Source organism: Motacilla alba, chromosome 7 (genome assembly GCF_015832195.1).
Source record: "Motacilla alba alba isolate MOTALB_02 chromosome 7, Motacilla_alba_V1.0_pri, whole genome shotgun sequence".
NCBI lineage: Eukaryota > Metazoa > Chordata > Aves > Passeriformes > Motacillidae > Motacilla > Motacilla alba.
In genome coordinates this window covers 7160099-7184562 of record NC_052022.1, presented here as the reverse complement: position 1 = coordinate 7184562, position 24464 = coordinate 7160099, and the positions used below count along the sequence as shown (strand labels likewise).

Below are 24464 nucleotides of genomic sequence, written 5' to 3'. Positions count from 1 at the left end.
TCACCTCAGTGGATGTAACTAACTCCAGTGCAGCATGCACACATTTTCTAGCCACCTCTTAGGAATTACATGCCATGGGAGCACACTGAAGCTCCAACAGACATAGCAAGGTCTCTCACCTGCAAATGAGAACACTTATTTCATGGACATAATATTCTACAATAAAAAATGCCCGCAAGGAGTCTTCAAGATGTTTTAAGTCATTGCTTTTGCAACATCAATGCACAACAAATTTGACTAACAACTGACAACATGCAATCCCCTACTTCAAAATAATAAACTTTTTTTTAAATTCAGCTATTTATGTGTTTTTCGTGAGCCATCCATCCCAAAGGTGCTAGAGAAGCCAAATAAGTAAAATTATAATGATGACTTCATATCTGACCCTGAATATAATTTCAATTACTATTGCAATTTAGGACTTATGGTATATTGGGGCTAGAAATTTAACCTGCTTGAAAAATACAAAAATTACAAACCAACAGATTTTCGGTTTTTTTACAGAGATAGCACAGCACTGTATCAAGAACTTCTCATTTTCTAGTAATCCTTCCATACATTTTAAAAACCTGTGCACTGCCTCATCCTATACACCAAGGGTCTTTCTTGATATCAAATCTTAAAAACTCAGGGACTTAACTGCACAAAAAGAATTCTGCAATTCTATTCTACTTCTCTAATAACTAAACTGAGAAACTCAGACAGTGGAAACTAGAAATTAAAAAAGAAAGGAGACAAAAGATGCCTAATACAAAAGGTTTTCCTCCAACTCTTTACAGCTATGCTGTCTCTTTCACCTTTATTCAAAATGCTAGTCCTTAACAGAGCAATATGTAACTGAGCAGCAAAAACTCTAAAAAATAAATATAACTGTAAGAGCAAAACCACCTTAAAATTATAAAATAGATGGTTAATGGCAACTGTAACTTTGTCTCTAAAGACAAACCTTCAAAGATCCAGTCTGAGATGCACATGAGACAGATGTGTCTATGTGCAGTCATTTCTCAGAAGTCATTGCCATGACAGGTTTGTAAATTATGGAAATTTAAAAAGTTGAACTAAAATGGTGAGGAAGGAGAAGAAGAAGATGGCTAAAACTTGGATATTAGTTTTTAAGTCAACAAGAGCATTATCACAACTTGTAAATGAGATTAAGAAAACTGTCAGAACACTTTTGCTGCAGTGGAACTAGCCCATGATAAATCTATGAAATTATTATAATAAAAGTATCTAAATCATGGGTAAATTAAATTTGTGGCTTGCATAAATCACACATTGCTACACATCAGAGTTATATGCTTTCCATGGCATGAAAAATTATGAGATTTCACATAAAACACTGAAAGAAGGAACAGTTCTTCTGACCAACATTCCAAGTTCTCCAAAAGGGGTCTAAAGACCTCTTAAAATTGATTGCACACAAGCATGAACTCCAGCTATCAGTATATAATCAGCTTTATGGATTTTACTGTATCATTCATCTTAAATTCTCTCAACTTAACACAATCAATAAGAAAAGTTTCTCCAGAAAGATGCAATACCTGCAAACAGCCTCTCTTAGCATGAAATTAAAGTCAGGCTCCAGTGAATAGGCTCTGCTGGGCACACTCCTCTCGTGCACGTTCCGGAACATTGCCGGTTCCTTTTTCTGACTTGGACAAATGACTTCTCACAAAGGGCTACTCAGGAACTGAGCTGCTTTTTAAAAAAGCATTAACGTGGCCCCACACTGAGCAGAGACTCTTCTGCATGAAGCCTTCATTACTCATACATTTCAAATCTGTTGCATTAGCACACGGGACATCAGAACCACTCATTCTGTCTGGTGCTCTGTTCCAAAGTCAGCAGAGCTCCTGTTCCCACTTGCTGCTGGGGAAATCAGGCTTTTTCTTCACCACATGTCAGCCAATGTCTGACCTACATCAGGAAGAAGAATGAATCTTCCACTAATCCACATCCTAATAGCCAGACTTTCTTAAACCCCAAACAGGAAAGCCAGGCATGTGACAAGAAGCATTATTCCTGCCCCCACCTTTCATTAATATTCTTGTTCTTCAACTTCTTTTTTTCATATCCTTTTTTTCCTCTTTGCAAAAATACATCAAAGCAAATTAATGACATTCATAATAATCTACTGTGTTCAGAAATTAAAAAGATATGATCTGCCATTACTCTCTTTATCAGGAAGCGAGGTATCCCTGTTGTAGTATTTAATACAATAAACCTTTTAAATCAGCTTTAAAGAATCCAATCAGAACGTGCTTGCAGTGAGTAATATTCTATACTGGACCTGCAAGTTGTTTATTGACATAGCATCATCTATGCCACATTGAATTTTGAACCCCAAACTTACACAGTGGATTGATTTTTTTTTTCCCCCCACCTCTCCAAAGGTTCTTAATCCGATTTGGAAGCCTGCAGACTTAGACCAGGTAAGCAGAGCTTTCATCCTCTCGATTTGTGAGAAAACTGGTGCTGACTGAAAACTTCACTACACTGGACAGGCAACTTTGGAAATGTGTGTCAGGTATTTTTCAGTTTAGGGTTTTTAGAAAATGTATTTGTAAAAGGCATTGTATAATCAGTAGCATAGTGGTGGTTAGACCATGCAGCTTGGAAATTGAGATAGAAAAGCATTTTCTTGAAACCCAATGCTGTTCTCTCCCATTTACCCCATTTTCAAGTACAGTTTAAATATTTTTTAGTATTTTTTAATATTATTTCAATGCTGTTTAATAGGCTTGATCAACTGCTACTTCCCTTTGCTTTTCAGGCAAGCATTCAATGCCTGATGAAGAACTCAATCCTTTTACACACCTTATAAAGTTTATCAGAGTCAGGACTGGGATCTTTTGTCTCAGATGTGACATTGCTTTATTGAAAAAACAAAGATTTACTTTGCAAAACACAGTGAATTCTGGAGATGAGAAGTCTCATGTATAAAAATTTACATATATGTATGACAAACAAATTTGGTTTCCTTTACTAGCTGAAAATCGGCTGCCTCCACAGGATACATGAAGATGGGGAATGAAATCCCCATCTCAGAAATTGGGTTATTTGGCTCTCAACTTCCCAGAGCAGCTGCTGGTGAGGCCCCAGGGACACCTCCTGCATCACAAACCCACGGAAGGGAGGCCCTCAGTCAACGCTGTAATGAAATCAAGACTTTTCCCTCTCAACCCTGCACTCCACTCATAAAAAAGGTGGCAAAATGAAGCCTTCTGTTCTGCCACCCCCCTCAAAAATAAATACACAGATTTATCAGGTGGCCTGTTTATGAGTTTATTTTCTTAAAGGAGAGGAGCTGTGTCTACCCACATCCTACTGGGGAATTTAGTTTTGCTGTAAAACTCCCGAGGAAGCACTTCTGCCCCTGTTCTGAACAACTCAAATCTTAAAAAACCCTCATAAACCCAAAAATGCTGTAATAAATGTTTCAAATGTGCTTTTTAAAATATCATTTAAAATTCTTGACAAGAAGCACTGCAATATTTCCTTCCTCACTAAGCCCAAGTTACCTGAATTTACCATTCTTGATTCTGGAAAGGGAGACAAGACAAAAGGAGCTGTCACTTTTCCTGCTCAGCTCCCTCAGCACTGGCTGCTGTGGACCTATTTTAGTTGCCTGGGCCAGAGCAAAGACACAGACTTTCTGTGCTATAATCACTGTCTCTGGCCACAGATCCCATTTCATATCATAACTGCACAATTTTGACCAGTCACACCAGATTCAGGTGGACTGTGCTCTTCTGTTCCTCACTCGTCATTAGGAACACAACGCCAAAGCACGTGCTGGATTATCCCAGAGGTCCACAAGGCAGGTCTTATGTCAGCATCCATCCACAACTACTTTGAAAGACATCAGGTCTGATGATCAGCCACTGAGCGTGGGTTAGAAATAATGGGGTCAGTAGCCACTTGAAACATTTTTATGGCTTCCATTAAATGCAATCTGTCTGTGAAAGACTCAACATCTGTTTAGAGTTCATTTCTGTCTTTTTAGTCGTACTTTTTTTTTTTCACCTGGTAGATGGACCAGATTTTCAGTTATCAAGGTTTTCTTTCACTGTTTAAATACTTCCCATCCTATTTCTTAATTCCATATATAATTTCACAGCAATATTAGTTAGTGAATTGTTCAGAATTTGTCTATTTGTTTAGCTATGAAACGTCACTATTTTCATTTAGAAGACAACGGAGAAACAAATCCCAAGAGATTTTGAATCATTTTCATAATCTTCTTTTAAAGCCAACTGATTTAGGAACAGAAACATAAAGGGTGAAACATGCTTACACAAATATTTCTTCAGGTCAGAAACAGAAAATTTTAAGCTAGGAACACTCTGAATTATTAGATCATATTGTTTATTACATTTGTATCAACTTCTGTAACACGAGACACAACCAATCTTTACAAATCTCTATTTCCATGGACCAGGAGGGCAATGAAGCTATGACTATCATTTATTAAATTAACATATTTTTCAAATGTAGATTTCAAATTTCTGAAAGTGAGATTATCTCTCCTTGGAAGCACTGCTTCTCTTCCCAACAGACTTTGTTGAATGTCATTTCTGCAGGATATGCATCCTCTTCATCCCAAGCACTGCTGCAGCCCAAACAACCAACGAGCTGGTGTCAATCCTGACCAGCAGCTCTGCACTGAGGAGCTCCCTGCAGTCCAGGGAATATTCCTGGAGGGAGCAGGGAATGGAGCATACACTGATGCAGACACCAGTTCTGGTGCTGTGTTACTCAATGAACACTCACACATCAGCTACCACCACAATCTGGACTTTCCCTGAAATATTTTGGTGGGAGAAGGAGTGTTGCTTTCCTTTTTAATTTATCTCTGCAGCTTCACAGGCTATTAGCTAACTGTAAAACCTGCACTTGTCTTGGAAAATTATACCAAAGCAGGTAAATCAAACAAACTCTCAGAATACCTGAAATGTACTCTTGTGATTACTACTACTGGTCTGTACACACAACACACAACAGCAGATGGACTTAGAGGTTTAACTAAAAAGTTTGAATACAAAACATTGAGAAATAAAAGATTATACTCATATGGGTTGTTGTTATTTTTTTTGTTTAATCTCAATGCATTTATGAAATCAAGAGCAATATCACTGACAGAATAACCAGCAATGTTTTGGGTTTGTCTGTGTAGCAGAAATAAGCACAAGAATTGGCTGGCAGTCTTTAAGCATTAAATTAATCTCAATAGTGCAGACATAAATTTCTGTTAGAATTACATAAGAATATACAGAGACTAAACAAGATGCTTAAAATAAAATATATTCTTATCTACTATATTTATGGGATTAAAAAACCACTGGCCCACTTCAACTTAAGCATCAGAATGAAATCACATCCTCAAAGGAATTAGTTAAACAGTCCTAATCCTTCATCTTCTAAATCCAGCACTAACTCTCAGACTTTATACTGTTTAATCTGAACAGTGAAGGGGACCATTACCTAGTTCTCTGAACAACATGATGATTAACCCTTCAAAAGGAGAATCAAGGCACAGACCAAAGAGTCAAGAGGAAGCTTCCAAGATTCCAACACCGCATCAGTACATTTAACCTGAAACATGACTAATCACAGGAGCCTTCCCAAACAGCACAAACTCAGCAAATATCAGTCTGTTCTGAATGCAAGAATTAGAAAGATGGCCATTCACAAACTCTGCTGGATGTTAGTCAGTATATATTTGTAAAAAGAACCTGATATAAGAGCAAAAACTGAGCAGGATTTATGTGCTACAAACAGGAGGCGCTCAGGACAGAACAGGTGTGCAACAGGAACAGCTGGACACAAATATTCCACAGTGGGCATGGGGTGATCGTGGAAGGAGTATGTGCCACAATTGCTCCTGACAAGGTGAAGCTTCTTGACCTAATTTTAGGCACAAAAATTTCTGGTCAACAAATACCTATCAAATAAGTGGAGCAAGTCAAGAAAATACAGAAAGTGAACTAAATTACCTGCTTAGAGTATGAATTACAAATTGTTCTCCACCACAGGCACATTGGTTCGTATTTGTAACTAGATTAATATCCACATTAAAATGCCAAATTATTGTAAACAGAGACTGCATCTTTTAGATTCAAAACATTATTAACTACTCAATAACCTTCATAAAGGGGGGGTGTTGAAGAAACTAGACAAAATAATGAAGCAGTGAATTTTTCTCATTGCACAGTATTTCATTTCATTAGGACTCCATCAATGCCAATACTGTTCTATAGCATGTGCCAACCTAATGATAAAAGGTTATTTCAAATTTCATATACTCCAGATGGCAATGATTCAGAAAGAATCTCACTCTTTATTTCAGCAGGATTAGGAAACCTCTTACGACAGCCTCAATTGACATTTCTCATCCTGCCAGCACTACAATGGATCTTGGTGCCTGCGTTCCACGTTGCAGTTGCCAGTATAATTGTACTATTACACACTGGTTGAGAATACACGTGTAGCACTGCAATAAACACTAAATATGTCACAAAATATGCAGCACAGGGCTCACAGTGAAATGCAGGTAAGTTTGGAACAGGAAAACATTGTTCATTATTTTGCAATGCTATAAATTTCAGCTGACTGAAACCCAGAATATTTTAAATATTTTCACAAGGATACTCACTAAAGTACCAAACTTGTGAAACCAGTGACCTATTATTCTCCCCAGCATGCACTAAAATTGCCAACAAATATTTCAGAAACAAATCCAAATGGCCTGTTTGAAACCCAGCATTTTTTTAACATTCTACAGTAAACTCACACCAATATAAGAGACCCTCCCACTACACCCTACTGCCTAGGCTTAGACAAAAGAAGCTCTTTTCTCAGTGAATGGCTGAGACTATGAAGTAAGAACAGAATTTGAGAGACATTTGCCTCTTAAGGAAGACATTGACAGCTCGATTGTTCTGTGGTTTTCCTCTGCACAGCTTGAGAATAAAAGCATAGCAGCAGCACATATCTGCAGCACTTGAGAAGATTAAGAACTACTTTGCCTTTAACAGAATCCAAAAGATGAGATACACTTGTACTTAACAGAATTCATAAGATGAGATTCACTTGTACTCAACAAGCCAATGGGAGAGATCTCCACTGTAGACTACTTTTAACACAAACTCACTTTGATGGGCTGTAATTGTGACTGTAATTAAATCAGTCAAGTCCCTGGCTTTTTAATCTACTGATTACCTTGCTACTTTCATAAAGTAGTAGTGTTGGTCAGAACTTTGTTTTGTTACTGATTTTTTCAGTGAAAAGCAATACACACAAGGGCATTGTTACTTGCTTATAATCCATACGGGACCTATAAAGGATCAGCTTTCTCATGGTTAGTTGACACAACCTGGAGGGAATCTTCCAGATGAAGACTGTGCACAGCAATAAAAGCACAATCAACTCAGTGCCAACAAAAAGGCTTTAGGAGGAAGGATGAATCCTACAGCTAAAGACAGAAAAATGTTTCCTTCTGATCAGGTGAGGCAGTGTCTCAACTCGTGTCACATTCATTGAATTAATAGACTGCAGCTTGCAGACACTGCTAAGGATACTACAGTTTAATAATCAAATCTGTATTCCTAGAGAATGAAGGCTCAGTTCAAGACACACAACTGGCTTGGATTTCCAGTTTTGGCATGATGCCCACCTTTCTCTGCTATGTACTGACATGGAAAAATGGACAATTAAATCCCACAAATACCAAAGAACAGAAACACCTGCAGAAAAAGGTATGTCAAGTTCTAAAATGCAGCACAACCTGCTGTGCCAAAACAAGACTACAGAAATCCCTGTTCCTTGCAGTATTAAGTCTCATGATCTCACATCTCCACCTAACCACTTTTCTCATGACAAATGCAGCTCTTCCCTTGCACCCCACTTCTTCCTTCCTATCTGGCATGGTGGTAAAAGCCAAGAGTAAAATCCCTTATCTTCCTAGAAAGCAATTGAACTGGGATTCAACTATCATGGAACAGAATGAACCAAAAGAAAAATCTTCTCTGAGGTAAAATGTAAACTAACAGTGTGCAACAACATCCTAAAAGGCCAAAAGTGATTTCTACAATGTGACTTGTTCTGAACTGGATTTGCAATTTCTCTGCATCCTTTTGCAACATATCCTTAATTATCTGGTTGTCACAAAAGGAGCTCATTGTTTGATGCAATACAATATTCTACTGACATCCTTTTGACAATGTTTTCAGGATAACCTATCTGTAGTTATTACACTGCATGATTAGAAGATGGATGTTTTCTGAAATACATATTTAATTAATGCTATTTAACACACAGCCTGACTGAAGGGTAGTAGTGCCCGATTGGTAAAATTTGAGATTATGAGGCAGGCACTACACACAGGATTAAAGCCACATTAAACTGAAACAATCATTCAAATCAATCTACATTAGCTTACAGTGTCTGCAAATTGAAGCACACATTATGACCAAAGATAATCACATTAAGATTTTTGGCAATGCTCTACAATAGAAACTATCTGAAGTAGAAGACAGTAATTGTTACTAAATTGTGACAGAATCCCTGTAGAGTTAGGAGTTATAACAATATTAGTTATGTAAGTTCAGGATGATTAATGATACTGCAAAAATGATCAAGATTGTAGCAATTAACTCTTTACAGGCAAAGCCCACATTAATTACTGAGATGCCTTTCTGCCATAATCCAGACATACCTTACTTTCATTGTTACATTTTTGGTGCAACTACCTGGCACCTTTCAGGAGCTGGTGGGGATCTGGTCTACCAAATTTCCCTATTTGTTTGAATAGTTTGAATCATGTCAGACGACTAAAAGCTGTTCAATTTGTCCTTCAGTGTTTTACTCTTAACACGGGAAATGCCTGTTCCTTTCCAAGGGACATTGCCAAGTCTAGATCTAAGTCTGGGGAGAGTCAGAGGAGGGACCCCACAGCTGTCCTTGCTGATACTGATGGACTAAAACCAAGCATCTTTTCTTTTTTAAATCACATTTTTTCCTCTATGTGATATATGGCAAGAAAAGGAACAAGAAACATCCATGCAGCTGAAACAAACTCCTAGTGCCTTCAGGAGTTAAATCCCTGAGGACAGACTTGTAGAGTAACTATGAAAATGTAATATCAGAGTAAGGCATGAATAATTAGAAGAACTAGGTCTATAAGCCAATAAATATAAGGAAAAAAATTCCATCCTGTTCTCTTAATGTTTATCATATACCCTGAAAAGCAAAACTCCACAACAGTGTGCATCTAGTACAATAGCTTTTCAGCTTTAACTATAGTCACTGCATCCTTTAATAATGACATTTGAAATGTGTGCACAGAGGAAAACACACACAAAATGTTTTGGTAAAAGTATAAGATTAAAACTAAATTTTTAAGTTGCCCTGTCCAAACTTGAGCCCTGCAAAACAAATGAACTGCTGCACAACCTGTTACATTAGAACAATACTGTGGAATGATTACAAGTTCAAAGATAAAATTAAAATTACCATAATAATTCTCCTGTGAAACAATCCAATCTATGCAGACTACGAATCGCTACTAGGTTGAAAAAACGCATTACCACCTCAAGCCAGGCAGATAAATAATTCTGTTTTCATTACTTAGTGGAGATACTTAAAAGGTTACACAGAGCAGGATGAAAAACTGATTATATTTGCAAATTATGTATTGGTCACATTCAAGGACCAGCTCTTTACCAGCATTAGAAAGCCAGCTATGCAAACTGCAGTAAAGATGTAATTCCACACAAGTTTCTCGCTGAGGAGAGCAGAAGCCCTCATCCATAGAGCCCACCTTTGGGTACAGCAGGTGGTATCCAGACAGGGACATCTTTGTGCCTGTTTCCCTGTACTGTTCTTGTACCACTTCCTTTAGAGTACTTTTGTGAAAGGCCTTTTCTCCTCCCTGCCTCACATACACCTGAAAACAGAAACCCTTGCTTTAAATAGAGACAAAACAAAGCCTATCCTCTATTATTCCACTCAGAGAGACATCAGTCAAGATTTCATGACCTTCTCCTCTTTCCCACAAATCTGTATCTTTCTACTATTTAAGGTGCTAAACTCCCCAAAAGTACTTGGAACACTCTTTTCCTTCTGCCCTTAAGGAGTGGTGAATCATAGAATTGTTTGGGTCAGAATGGTTTGGGTTGGAAAGGACCTTGGAAATCATCTAATCCCAACTCCCCCACCATGGACAGGGATACCACCCACTGGATTAGATTCACAGAAGTCACCCCAGAATCTTAAAAAGGATGAGCACTTTTCAGGATCAGATTTTATCTGCTTGCAATTAAAATGGGAGTGTAGGTTCCCTGGTTTAGTTTGATGTAAAACTGTAATGGTAAAACATAGACTCAGTCAACCAATGAACCTTTGAAGATTCCAATCATGTTCATAAAAGAGAAGTGTAACTATGAAGATCATTTGACTTTATGTCAGCTTTTTAATCATATTACTCACTCATGGTTTAATTTGCTCTGTACCTACCACCATCAATCTGAATGCACACCACTGCCCATTAATGTTACATTTACAGTTTACAAGTTTTATAGTACAGAAAAATTACTAATACAAGCCACCTCAAGCATCGAGCAGGAAAACAACCATAAAAACTATGATCATAAACTCACGTTTCTCTCTGATCCATTAGTAAAGAGGAACAGCCTATAATCTGCAAATTTCACATCGAGCACGGGTTTTCAATCATTTGACAAAAGAAACCACAAGTCTGAGAGGATCAGTAAACTAAAAATGGGATGAATCGGTGTTGTTTGGGTAGTAATTAAAGCTAATCATGAAATCAGAGGATCAGTCTTATTTATATTGATTTTAAACATATGTGTCTTTCTGACTCCTCGGGGCAAATACTGCGAAGAAATCAAAGTGTGGACATCCTGTGTGTGACTTTGTGGAGCACAGGAAAGACCTCCAGCTGACAGGGTGTGCAATGGAGGTTTGAAATCTGTCCCAGAATCTCCATATCAGGAAGGGATCATTCATAAAAAGTGCCATTGTACAACATGACAGGGTAGGACAAGAAGTCAAAGAGAGATGGAATTGCTGGGTTGGTGTAGGAAAAAACTCTGCTGGATAATCCTGTAGCTCAAACCAGACTGATACTTTTTTAAAAAACCAAACAGCCTTTTATTTTAGCAGAGTCATCCATAACAGAGCCTAAGAGAGAACACTTGTTCTTTGCTGGCCTTTTTCTCACCTGTTCTTACCTAGTTTAAATCGAATCCATTTATGGGGACGTAATTTCTATTTACACAGATTTCTTTGAATTACTGGGTTCAAAAAGGTAAATGACAACACTGTTTTAAAGGTGACTCTCCATAAAATTATTCCACTGTAAAGATTTAAGGCCTTTATCACCACACTGTCTGGATATTTCCTCTACTTCTTCTTTAATATTCTTTGCTATGCAGATATTATGAAATGCAGATGATTTTTTACAAGATAAAGGTACATAAACAATCTGAAGTAGGGGATTTCCTATGTTCAGGTTTAGAAAGATGAATCTGATTTTTACATGAATAAACTAGACTTTGAAGACTTCTGTCCCAATGAAACAGGAAGCAGAATATCATTTCATGTCTGGGAAATCATTAAATGGCAATAGATGCAAACTTGCTGAAATATGAATATGATGTATCCTGTGAGCACACAGACAAACACAAGCCAGACACAGGATTTCCTGAGCACACAGATCACCATGCTTTTGCCTCAGGAAGATAAAATTACCAATTTCCCTGGTCCCCATGCAAGAAGCTTTCAGCAGCTCAGGGCTGTCATGTAACACCACCACATGATTTACCAGTGCACTGGGTACTGAAATGGGGCTTGCTCTTCATGTAGCCTCAGTGCCTTCAGAGTCCACAGAAAATGGAGAACTGCAGGTCCCTCCCTGTGCATCTTGAATAACACCTGGAGCCAAGCAATCCTTTGCTCTCTGAAAGTGCTACACAAGTCAATATGCTTCATGCAATAAAATCTGCTATAATTTCTGGTCCTGGCAGGAGTTCTGTGTTTCAAGTTTACCCTGGTTCTTCAGTTGCTCTCTGCATTCACTCTGAGCTCATTGCTTTTGTTCTTTCTCAGCTTCAGTATGAAAATATTATTTCAACCAGATGGTTGCTAATATGAGAATGACAATTTTGTTTTTGAAGAAAACTGAGCCACCACACTCACTGAAGGTATTTCTCATGTGCATGTACTTTCAAAACCATCGTATTCATACACAGAACTAAAGAGTGGGGAAAAAAATGGCTCTAGTATCAAAAATGACAAAATTTCCATTTTATTTTTTGTTGGTCAAACAACAGGAAACCAGCATACTCAGTACAAAGTAGCCCAGAAACTGAGTGGAGTCAAACTCCACAAAAACTTGAAGCAATCTCCTCTTTGGGCTTAGTTTCAGAAGTTTAGTAAAGCCATTCCTTTATTTTCTGTCAGATGAAAACTATTCAAACAAAAGCTCCTAGATCTTGACGGTTCTGAGTAACTATTATAGATGAAATATATACCTAAGTGTTGTAGATACACATAAATAAAAATACTAATGTACTCACCCCAACAGTGTCAATCTAAAAGAAACTTCATTCTTTAACTCGGTCAATTCTAATCAAAAGGTAAGATCAACACCCTAAGCAGAAGGTCAGAGCCCCAGCAAAGCAGCACTCACACCATGTCCTGAGGCTTGTAGAGTCCAGCAGCTTCCTCCACAACCCTGACACCCACCCTGCTGCTCAGGTGGAAGACTCAAGAGTGAAGGAATGCAATTGAGCCTGGGAAGAAGGTATGGCTGGGACTAAGTGTTTTTAGTTTTGTCATTGTTTTTTGCTACCCTACACTATATTTAATTAGCAATAAATTAAATTAATCTTTAACAAGTCAAATCTTTCCCCTTCATGGTAACTGGTGAGCGAGTCCTGTTCTTAATCCATGAGGGCTTTTTTGCAATTCTTTTCTCTCCCAGCCCTCTGGAAGACATTAAGCGAGGGAGTGGCTGGGTGGGCACCTGGAAGCCACTCGGGGTCAACCTTCCCCATGTCTGACAGTGCCCATCTTGCAGTTGGCAGCAAGGCAGGAGCAGGTGAACAGGAGACACACACCAGACATGGAGAACTCACTCGTGTGTGACACTCATTCACCAGTTCTCCTCCTCGTGACATTGCATGCAGTATCAGCTCATAAAATCCAGTGGTTCCTAAAACCATGGGGCAGGATGACCAGGTCAGCCTTTGGTACAGACTCCATCTCTGGGCCAACATGTCTCCTACAAACCCCCTACACACAGGCCATGCAGGGAGAATGACAGGAGGTCACTGCAGAGCTACACAAAGGAGAACTGCAGACAACTTCCTCTGTAATCTCCCCTGAGAAAAGGAGTAAACTCCCCCATAGCACCTTAATCACCCCTGCTATGACAGAATCAAAAGAATGCCATCAATAGCTGCCAGGAGGGCATTTTAATCTCCCCAGAATTTAGATTCAAATGTTATTATTGGTTGACCTTAGGCAAAATGACCAAACACAGGGCCGGCTGAGCTGGTGAGTACTTCCCAGACATGGCCTCAGCTGGGTGTGGGTTACCAGCCATGGCAGTAAGGCCACAGAGGTGAAAGCAGGTGTGACCTCTAGACTGAGCAAACCTTGGAAATTACAATGTGATGACTCCACATAAACATGCTGATGCAATGCATAAAAATGTCCTTATCACAGCTGCAAGGAAAACAGTTATCATTCCCACTCACCTGTTGACAAGACAGAGTGGAGCTAGGGGAATTACAGTAATTTCAAAATGCATGAAGGATGTGCCTAAACCTACAACCACACCGTTCTTTTATGCCAAGTGTTGTAGCAGTCAATTTTTCCCTTGTCAGAAGCAACAGGCTTAACCCTAGGGTCAATATTAAAGGGAGGGGAATATACAGTCTAATGAGAATTGCACTCATCCCATTCACAGGGCCCTAGCAGATCAAACAGGGACCATTTCCTACTTTTCCAATAACATCTAAAAGCCTGAGGCAACTTTCCAGTCACAGACATTGGTACCAATAAACAAAATAACTTTAACTGAAATAGTTTTTGAATTTTACCCAAAAGGGATTTTGAGATTTGATAATGGGCTCTTCAATTACTGTTTCCAGATATACTTTATAATAGTGTTTATTGAACTTGTTTCATTCAGACCAAAATAGTGATCAAAGTATCTTAAGTAAAGCTACCTCTTTTACTGGTTTAACATTTAATCACAGTTTAGAGTCACCTGAACCTGGATGCATTCCACAGACAACAAGTTCTATCGCTTACTGATGTACAGCAGGGAAATGCAATCAATTTATATTGTGTCTATTAGTGTGCTTTTTACAATGATACCATAAATCACACCTACTGCTGTGGGCAGAGCTGCTGCATTTCTGTTCCTACTGTTGTAAGAAAATGCTGAAAGCAGGAAAAGCACAGCTGAAACCAACAACAAGGAGGTAAATGAGACACTGTACAACTAGAAAAATGGGAAACTCAGACTGCATGGCACTGTCTTGGAAGAAACTGGGCTGATTTCTTTTTATAGGGTAGGTCTCTGTGCATTTGAGAACTGTGCAGCTATACAATACCATGCCAAAAAGAGCCTTATGGAATTTAACAGCTGCAGCAAAGCAACAGATCTCAGTGGGTTTAAGAAAGAAAACATCAAGTATTTCAACTGAAGGTGAGATTATACTAAGGCAATGGAAAAATAACAGCATCCAACACTGTAAAAACCCAACTTGAGTATTAAATATTTTTCCTGCAAGGTTTTTCCACACCTCAAACATATTTCATTACTAATAAAATTAAAACTCAGATTTAAAACTACATGGACACATGTTACAATTCTGGAAAAGAAACTTCAGTTTAAAAGCTCTTTCAGCAGGTATCACATATTTATCAAACTAACTACTGTGTCACATTAAGGCTCTGGCAGATTTATGCAGGTGTTAAGAAAGAGAACTTCGATTTATTTCAGACTACTAGGCTAAAATATTGCTTACTTGGTAACAACAGAAACTTCATTCAATAAGAAACCCCTCACCTTCTGAAGTCCTTCCTCTCAAACCATATGCTTAAATGACAGATTAAAGTTTCCCCACAATTTCATTTAGGAATAGGGAGCATTGCTCTCCTGATTACAAAGGTCAACTTACAGATTACCACCAACTATTATATTTCATTCTTTCCATCACACAAAGAAAATAGTTTGAAATGTAAAGAAATATATGTAGAAATGTCTAGGCAAATCCTCTCAGTTCAGGAATTACACATACTTAAAAGATTTATGCTGTAGTATATGTTCTTATATTGATCTATCCACATCTGAAAGACAGAATGTTTGAGTCCAAAATATTATTCTCTAGTCATCTTCTTCATTTGCTTTTAACATTTCCTCCCATCCTAATTTGTCTTGTCCTGCTCAAATGTGCTCAAATTAAGCAAAGGTTGCAAATCCTTCAAACAATACAGAATCTCTAGGCAGCACGAGATTATCCAGCTTCCAGTTCCATTATTTGTTCAAACAGGATAAGAAAAAATACACTCATTTAGAGAGAAAGTCTATTTGTGCAAGCAAATATCTTAATATTCTACTAAAAATCAGCAAAAATAACCCTTAATATTCATCATAACAAACATAATGTTTTTAAAAAAATAAAATATTTAGGTGACACATTCTCTTCCAAGCATCTGGAATACACTAAAACAAAGCCACAGCCTGATGAGGCCAGCAGGAGTTTTCCTCACTGGAATAACACGGCTAACCCAGTTGCCATTAATGAAAAATGATATTTAAGTTTGCCTTCAAACAGTTTAGCCAACGTGCAGACAGCCTTAAAAAGAACATAATGCTGATTTAGAGGGCCTTCACCTTTATCTAAATCAGAGGGACAGACATAAAGAGACAAACAACTTTAATTCAAAGAACTTGTGTCCCTCTGCTTCTCGATAGACCCAAGCACGCTTGACTGCAAATAGAAGTGAAAGAAAAAGAATGGATTAATTTGAAGATAGTGGACTTCAGGGATCCTGACTAATAAAATAGTTTTTCTTTTCAGAAACACGGTAGAAATGAATCAGACTACTGCAGTTCCAAAGGAATAATGAAGAGCTCTCTTGAAAAGATCTGAATATGCATCAGTTAAAATTTTATGAAGGTACTGGGAGCATCACTCTGGAGACTGGCTCCCCCTCACCCCTTTTTTTCTTAACCATGGCTCCATCCCCTTCAAAGTTGATTTCACAGGTTTCTAGCTATTGCAGCAATAATAATGTTCTAAAATCAGGACCTCAGGAAATTCTTCCTTAAACAAAGATTAATATACAATAGAGCAAAATATTCTAAGCAGGAATACTCATGGGGTGGATTTATTTTGTGTATATTACTCCAGGAGTCTCATCAGAATAAGCAGAATTGAAACCGAGGATGAATGAAGAGGAACAGAAAACAAAAAAAGAAATATCCTTAGCATTTTTAATGTAGATTTCAGAATTAAATGAACACTTAATGATTTTTTAAATAGTTTTTTTGAATTCTGCAGAGAATTAATGCAAATTTTTCTGAACACAAAATAACAGAGGAGAACAAATTTTATTATTGCTATCAATGGTTTTTGCAGTGTTGCCTAGAAACCCAGATTCAAATCAGAGGAGCAGCATGGCAAACACTGAGGAAATAGGGAAAAAACCACAAAAAATGCCCAAAGCAGAAAGCCCTAAAACCCCCAAGAAACCTAACCAATGAAAAAAAAAACAAAACCACCTCTAGGTTTTTTTCATCTTACTAAACTGAACTTGAGCTTTTAACAATTCAGTGGTCTAAGGGAATGAGTTAATATTCAGTCTTGATGGAAAATATACATTAAATTCCATCATTTCTTTGGATTTTTTGGATTGTTTTGTTTCTGTGCACATGACAAAAACAATGGAAAAAAATCTGTTGGCTGTACAAGCTCTCATCATGCATCATGAAAACAATAAATAACTCAAATCCTTACTATTATCATACGAATGGTTTGTGTTAATCTCTGTTCTAAGCTGGTTCTCTTGTAAATGGAGCTCTGCTCTAGCCCAAAGCTTTGGCCCAGGCAGTTCAGGAAAAGATTTGAAGTAGGTCCAAGCAGGATGAGCTTGCCCAAAGCTGCCCAAAGGCTTCACTTTTTCTTCCTCTCTTTATTCAGATTGATCAAGCCCATTCTTGCTTACAAGACACAAACAGCCACATACTGACTTACCAGTGGCATGCACTTCTTGAGAAGTGAAAACCTACACTTAGAAAATTATTGAGAATTCTAGCAAACACAAAATCCCTAGAAATGAAAATTTTCACCACCCCATAAAATGAGGTAATAAACCTTTTAAGTATTCCAACAATTCCAAGAGCCTGTGGCGTTTATGGAATTTCCCAGGGAAGAGCAGATTTTGCCTTAGATTAGACCCATTCAAGTTATCAACATGTCTGGACAATGTCTCTGCACCAAAGGATATTTTTGCCATATTTTGAATGCAGTTTACTGGTGCTACATACCTGGAAAACTGTTCCTGCAGCCCCCTCATCTGGGCTCTGTTCCGCTCCGACTCCAGCGTCACCTCCCGTAATCTTTTCTCACTCTCAAGTCTCAAATGTCTTTCTTCCTCCAACTCATGTATCAGCTTCTCACGCTGAAATACCATAAAAATGTACTCATTAATTTTACACAAAGTGCACTTTTAGGAAAAAAATTGAGATTTAATTTGGGAAAAATCATCAAAAAAACCCAAAATAATTACCCTACTAAAGCAGCGTCATCTTTTTTGTGCAGCAATGCTACAGAGGGAAGAATTTTTTCAGGATATCCCACCACACTGAGCTACCCTTCCTCAGCTCACTCATGGATGCCATCATATTGAAAAATAAACACTCATCCTCTCCTTCAAAGTGCTTTTCCTTTCAAAAATAAATACAAATAGTGCTTTTCCTCCATTCAAAATAAATACAAAAAATTATATCCGAGAACAGTGACCCATCTTGCTTGAATGCAGACATGGGAAGAACGAAACAAATCAAGAGGTCAACTTGTCACCCATCCCTGAATGTTTCAACCTCACAAGGAGAAAATGAACCTGATTCTGCAGCCACTGCTTTTCTTGTTTTTGCTGAGAGGAGGATCCCTATCAGCAGAACAGAGTTTATTTGAATTTACTCAGTGAAATACTGTGATAATGAAGATGTTTTTAAAAACTGAGTACAAATTAAACCAACACAAGAGCAATTCACAAAAGTGTCATTAATGTTACTAATAGCTCTCAAAGGCAAGTAGGACATGGGTTTGCTAATTCTTAAAACATAGGACCCAAAAACCCAACCCACACCATCCTAAATCTACATAAGTCATGGCCTAGCCCTTAAAAAAAAAAACCAAAAAAAAACCAAAAAAAATCATATAAAGGGTACCTAAAGATTTTAAAATCTTATTTCAATAGTGGCTAAATATGATTTAAGAGGAGCAGAAAAATTAACCTAAAAGTTATTATAAATGTTAGTACAATTAAAAAAATGTATTTACAGACTTTTCCATGTGACCCCTGTTGAACAGAAATGAAGTGAATTTAAATGAGAAAACAAATCAATAAAACCCCCGAGGATTTTACATGGCACTACATTATTCTCTGTCAGTGATGGGGTTCCCATGCCCAGGAATAGCTTGGGTCGCTGTAAAGCTACAGTGGGTTCCCCACCCGTCTGCTTTGTGCCGATGGTGCAGGGAGATTTGCAGCCTGTCAGACAGCCTGATGTAATTCCATGTCTGACCTAAATTTTCATGGCATACCTGCAAAAATGTATATAAAAATTATCCATACAGTTTCATTAGTAAATAACAAAGGTATCTTAGAGATAAACCATTAAATGGGGGAGACAGGCTATTTGTACAAATCTCACAGCTATAAATCTTACTGGATAATAATTTACAACAGCAGTAACCAGGGGACCAAAAATATGAACATTGCCAAGTGGAAAACGGATCTTAAAGACAGTGATAAATAAGCAGATGCCACAGAGGGAGGCTGCAAAGGTTTAAATGAAATATCTATATGCTTGTGAAAAAATAGGAGGAATTTCTAAGAGAACAGAGGCATTCTGTCTGGTTGGCCATATGTAATACCTGGAAAATGGAAAACTGCACAAGAAAAACAAATTACTGGCAAATAAATACATTGTTCTAACTGAATTATCTAATCACTGTCCTTAGTGTTACACAGCCATGTCCTGCCAGGTGCTGAGTAATCCTCAGTTTCTGCCACAGGAGGAAGAGCAGAGAGTTCAGCACCAGGCAGAAGACAGCAATTGGCTCACAGAGGATAACTCAGGCTGATGATACGGGAGGAATATTCACAGCAGTCAGTATTGCTCCTGCTGAGATCCCACCAATGCCAACTTCAAAATGAACTCTTGCTGAATGCTGTCGGCATCTTCTCTTGTAGGCAAGTTTCTGCTGCTAAAGGGACATCTAGGACCTCCCAAGTCAGTGGGCAACAAGGGAAATTATATAAAAGAAATATAAATAACTAACACCTAGGACTTAAGAAAAGCTTTCAGAAGATACTGGCGTCTACAGAAACTGTGCTTAAAACCAAATATGCAGCTGTTCCTACAGGAACTGAGAAGCCACCTTGGAGGAAACTCACTACTAGGAACACCTGAGTGGCCAAGCTGACCCAAGGCTGTGCCTGAGCTACCTGACACAGTGAAGCTAAACTACAACAAGGGACTGCAAACCAGAGATTCAGCCACACCTTCAAGGCTTAATCAGCATCACAACAGCAACAATGATGTCATTCTGATACAGGAATGTCACAGCACATGCCACATCAAGACAGCCACAATACACAGAGCATCATCATACAATTTCAGAGGGCTTTAAGCAATCACCTAAACAGAGTAACACCCTACCACATCCGAAAGCTTCAAGCATCTGCCCTTCTAGTTCTTTAGCCCAACCTTTCATACCCTCATGTTCATGCATTGCAACTGCGTGCCCTCTGTTCCCTTTGGTGGTTGGTCAGTGCACTTGGGCACTCCATGGTTCACTGTCAATGCTGTTCTCCTGCTTTTCACAGCTGTGCCCATCAGAGTTGAGGCTCAGACCAGCCCCACTCCCAATCACCACAAAGTGTATACCTACACAGCAACTACCTCTGCATGGCTGCTATGCTGACCATGCTCTGCTCCCCAAATAAATCTTCCCATATGATGTACAAAGCCAGGTCTCCACAGGTATGATAGACAAAAAAAATGACACTCTAAAAAGCAGATGAGTCTCCTGTTCTCCTGTCCTGCAGAAGGACTGTGTGCACCTACAGCCACACTCCTGCTCATCACAAACCCTCACCTTCTGGAAGAGAACTGCATAGACAGCACAGATTCACTAAAACAAACTTCTGCCTACAGGTCAAAGAGCTGTACAAGCTATTTCTAAGTTTCATTTACCTCTTGCTGATAGGTCAGAGAAACCACTGCTGCCATTTACTCCTTCTATTCACGTGGGGAAGGCTGTGTGTAACACACATCCTACACAACGAGATCAGCAAATCCACATGGGGACTTTTTTCTTAAGAAGAAAGAACGTAGGAATTACCTTAAGAAAAGTACTCTTAAACGAGCAACACATGTGCATTACAAGAAAAATAACATTTCAGGAATGAAATCCCTAAACATTAGGAACTTCTGGAACGAGCTAAATGTCCAGTTCCAATTCAGCCCCCTCATGGGCAAGAATTACAACACATTATTACTTACATGAGCATGTACTGCTGCTGTACAAAACTCCTGCTCCTTTCAGGTTTAGGGATAAACAACAAAAGAGTCACAAGGCTGCAAAACCAGAAACAACAGCACTGACCTATGGCCCTGAAATTCTGAGTTCTCTTCCTAGCTACCAAAACCCTCCTGTATGAATGGGGCCAAGACTTGCCCACAGGACATCTGCACAGCAACAACACCAGCAGCCCTCACTGCCGGGATTCTTCACAGGAACTTATTGGCAACCTTGCAGCACTTCTGCCATTTCTTGCAGGCAGAAAGCAGATCTGCTTTCAGCCAGATCACAGACAATAAATACTGTGAAGTGGGGAGAAAAAGGTGTAAGAGACCACCCACACTTGGGAAGTTTTCAGTCTGCAGGACGCAAAACACTGAAGTATACTACACACAGAAAGTAGCTCCCAGCAGTAGTGACCTTATCCACCAGAAAAGAGAACTAGATTTTTATTCAAACTCAGAAAATCCATAATGAAGTGTCAGAGGAGAGAAGTGAGCCTAACATACAGAAAGGCCAGGATTAAAAAGAGATTTTTTAGATTTTTTAGTCTCCTGGAAGAAGAAAAAATATCCCTGAACTTTGCAGGAATTTTGTGCTGACATAATGCACTTTATAGGCTCCTCTGTGCTAACCCCACTTTATTCCTGTGGAAAAAAAAAAAGGTGTGTGAGAAGAAATAAACAGAACTAGTTAAAGGTTTTGTAGTGAATATAAACTTAATAGAAAGTAATAGAATTAGCATGCTATGTGAAGAAAAGGTTGAATAAAAAAAAGTGTGTCATGTGAAATGCTTAAGTTCATTTTAACAATAGAAAAATCATTGCCATCTTCCAATGAAGTTTTGTATTCCCACTTGCCTATTCCTCTTTAATTGCAGATTCTTCTCTCCACAAAGCTCTGCTCAAACTATTTTTCCCTGCTTCCTCTCCTTGCGTTCTGCAGCACAGCTGTACCCTTCCCTTCTTAGAAGCATAACCTTTACTTGATTCTTGCTTCCCCTTTTCAGCCTCCCCAGAGAGCTTGACTTTCATCACACCACCCAGTCAAATTCCTGATAACTTTCCAAACAGGCAACAAAATTCATGTGAACAACCTAGAGTGAAAGACAGTGTTAGCAAACTCTACTGATACTTTCGCGCAAGTACCGGAATATTTTAGCACAGAACAAAGTTTCACAGGCTGCTCATTATGCTCCTGAGCCAGAGCCTGCACTTCAGCAAGCTCCTTCTTGTGTAGCTGTAGAAATGTTCGTGTCAAAATGTTTCATTCCTCACCCAGGCAGGGACATGCACCTCATGTTAAGTCATCTTCTAAAAGTTAAGGAAGGAATCCAATCCGAGCTACTCACGATCAAAACAAAACGCATGGAAACTATTTATAACCAGATTGGAAGGAACGCATGTGTTTGACAGGAAAATGTGATTTGTTCCTCAGCACTCCACGAAGAGACCAAGAGACACCATTTATTCGCAGAGTTACTGGTTAATAGCTGTGCTCACAGTCTAAGGACTAACCCTGTGCAGCCATACAAGTGTCTGCCAAGAGGAGCTCAACCAATTGTGCCTCCCCTAATTGCCTTGGGATGTGCCACAAATGTCAGCACCCAGTTCTTTCACGTTCTACCAAAGTGCAAATGTCTGGTGTGTTGAAGGAGGAAGTGTGAGCGTGGATGGGGCGGGTGGCAGCCTGGAAGGCAGACATGCACGTGGTGCTGTGGGGTGAGAGACCTACAACAGGTCCTTTGCTTCTGAACAGCCTGACACCAGCACACAGAGGGAATGCGTGGCACTGCAAGGTTTGGCACAGAAATGCTGATGCCTTACCTCTTTTTCATTGCAGGGCTCTTTCATCATTAACTTTAAATCTAGACATGCGTGTCACTAAAGCCTTCCAAGTCAGGGACTTGGAGTTTTGCCTCCTTTACCTGTTACTGCTGGTAAATTCATCAAATGTCTCATCAGAATGGCAGGACCACCTTCATGAAAATACTTCTCAGAGAAGTACTTGGTGATTTCTCCTCATTAGGGTCAAGCATTTCAGTAACTCAAGCAGACTTCTCATTCCAAAGCTCTCCATCTCCTTGTCTTTTTCTTGGTGTACAAACTTTTTTGTAATTTTTTTGTCCCCCAGGTCCTGCTGAGGATGGGAAGCAGAAGCAAAGCTGACCCAAGGCTGAGGTCAGCTTACATCAGAGCATTTTCTTTTTTAACTTTTAATTTATCTTTCACATCAAAAACCACACCATCATAATGAATAATTTTATCCATATGTTAAAGAAAAACGTGTCTGTGCGTCAAGATATGAAACTGATGACTGGAAGTGAAGAACTAGAGGTGTGGGGTACACACACACCATGCAGGCTGTACAGGGCATTGCTGTCCATCAGGGACAGCCCAACACTTCCATTAGGAACTGCTCCCTCCTCCTTCTGTTTAGCTTATCTTTGGGTCTTATGAAAAGCAGCTCTTCAGAACAGCTAGATATAACCTGACTGATTAGTTCAAATATCAAAAATGTCTTAAAAGTAGAAATAAGTATCCTCTAGCCTTGAACTTGCTCTTTGCTTCCCCTGTGCATCTCAAGAAAGGGTTGGTTTGCTATGGTGCTGCTTATGTAAACATGGGACCAATATTTTGTCAAAAAAAGTCTACATGAGAATACTTAGCACAGGCTTAATGTTGCCCAAAATCAGGCTAATAACCTTCACATTAAATTTTTAACAACTACTTTAAAGCATTTGCTAAAGAGGGTCACAATTTCTGTGTAATTAATATTGATTTCAAACAGATACTTTGCAATGAATTTAAATGCTGGGAAGAAAAGATTAAAATATTTTTTGGTTCAGAGTTTTAAGTACAATTAAGTCATTGCAAACCCAAACTGAGTTTTTATGTATTTATCTTTAATGCATTTTCTGATGCTGCTCCTCTGATACCTCGCCATAAAAGTCATAATTTAACAGGCTCATAGCCTGGTTTACAACACAACGTCCCACAAGCCAGAGAGAATGTAGACACAGAGTAGACAACTGAATGAAGCAAACAAATAGCAGCTACTAGATGCCCACTAAAATTAGTTTTTCTAGCAAAGTCAATGCCCAATAATTTATGAATAAATATGCACATTCAAAGTATTCAAGCCCACTATTTTATCACCCTTGTATGCCCTTTTGAAAGACTGCTGCAGGCAGGAGCCATAGAACAGCCTGGGACAAGAGATGAGAGGAGGATGGTGAAGCAGTTCCATTTTTCAATAATCAATTATGAAATATTAATTGAAATACAAACTGGGATTTGCAACTTGGTCTCCCAGTTGGTTTAACAAAGTAACTCATTCTTTCTGACGCAGTGAATCTTTAATTCTCCCAACAAAATGCCTGGTGAACAAATGGTGTTTGTTCAAGTGCCAAAAAATATTCCTGAATCCCAGCTGCTCACAGCCCAAGCAGCTGGGAAAGGGAAGTACAAACGTTCCCTGTGTTACAGGTATTTTGCAAGAGCTTGTGTTTGGGCCTTGCCAATCAAACAGATCAAGGTGGTTCTCCCTCATCTCTCATACACAAAAGGTGGGTGGAATCTCTTTGGTGATGAGATTTTCCCCTCT

At 38.8% G+C, this 24464-nt stretch overlaps 1 protein-coding gene across 15 annotated transcripts in view; it reads right to left on the bottom strand.

The window, feature by feature from the left end:
* The window catches only part of NCKAP5 (NCK associated protein 5), a 380074-nt gene that overhangs the window by 154831 nt on the left and 200779 nt on the right, over positions 1-24464 (bottom strand). For 14 of the 15 annotated variants that reach the window (XM_038142476.1, XM_038142470.1, XM_038142472.1 and 11 more), the window contains one exon: positions 17591-17724. In XM_038142476.1, the coding sequence (XP_037998404.1) occupies positions 17591-17724 (134 nt within the window). Of the gene's footprint in view, positions 1-1541; positions 3618-17590; positions 17725-24464 lie in introns of those variants that run through there. The other variant, XM_038142481.1, reaches the window with a different exon arrangement.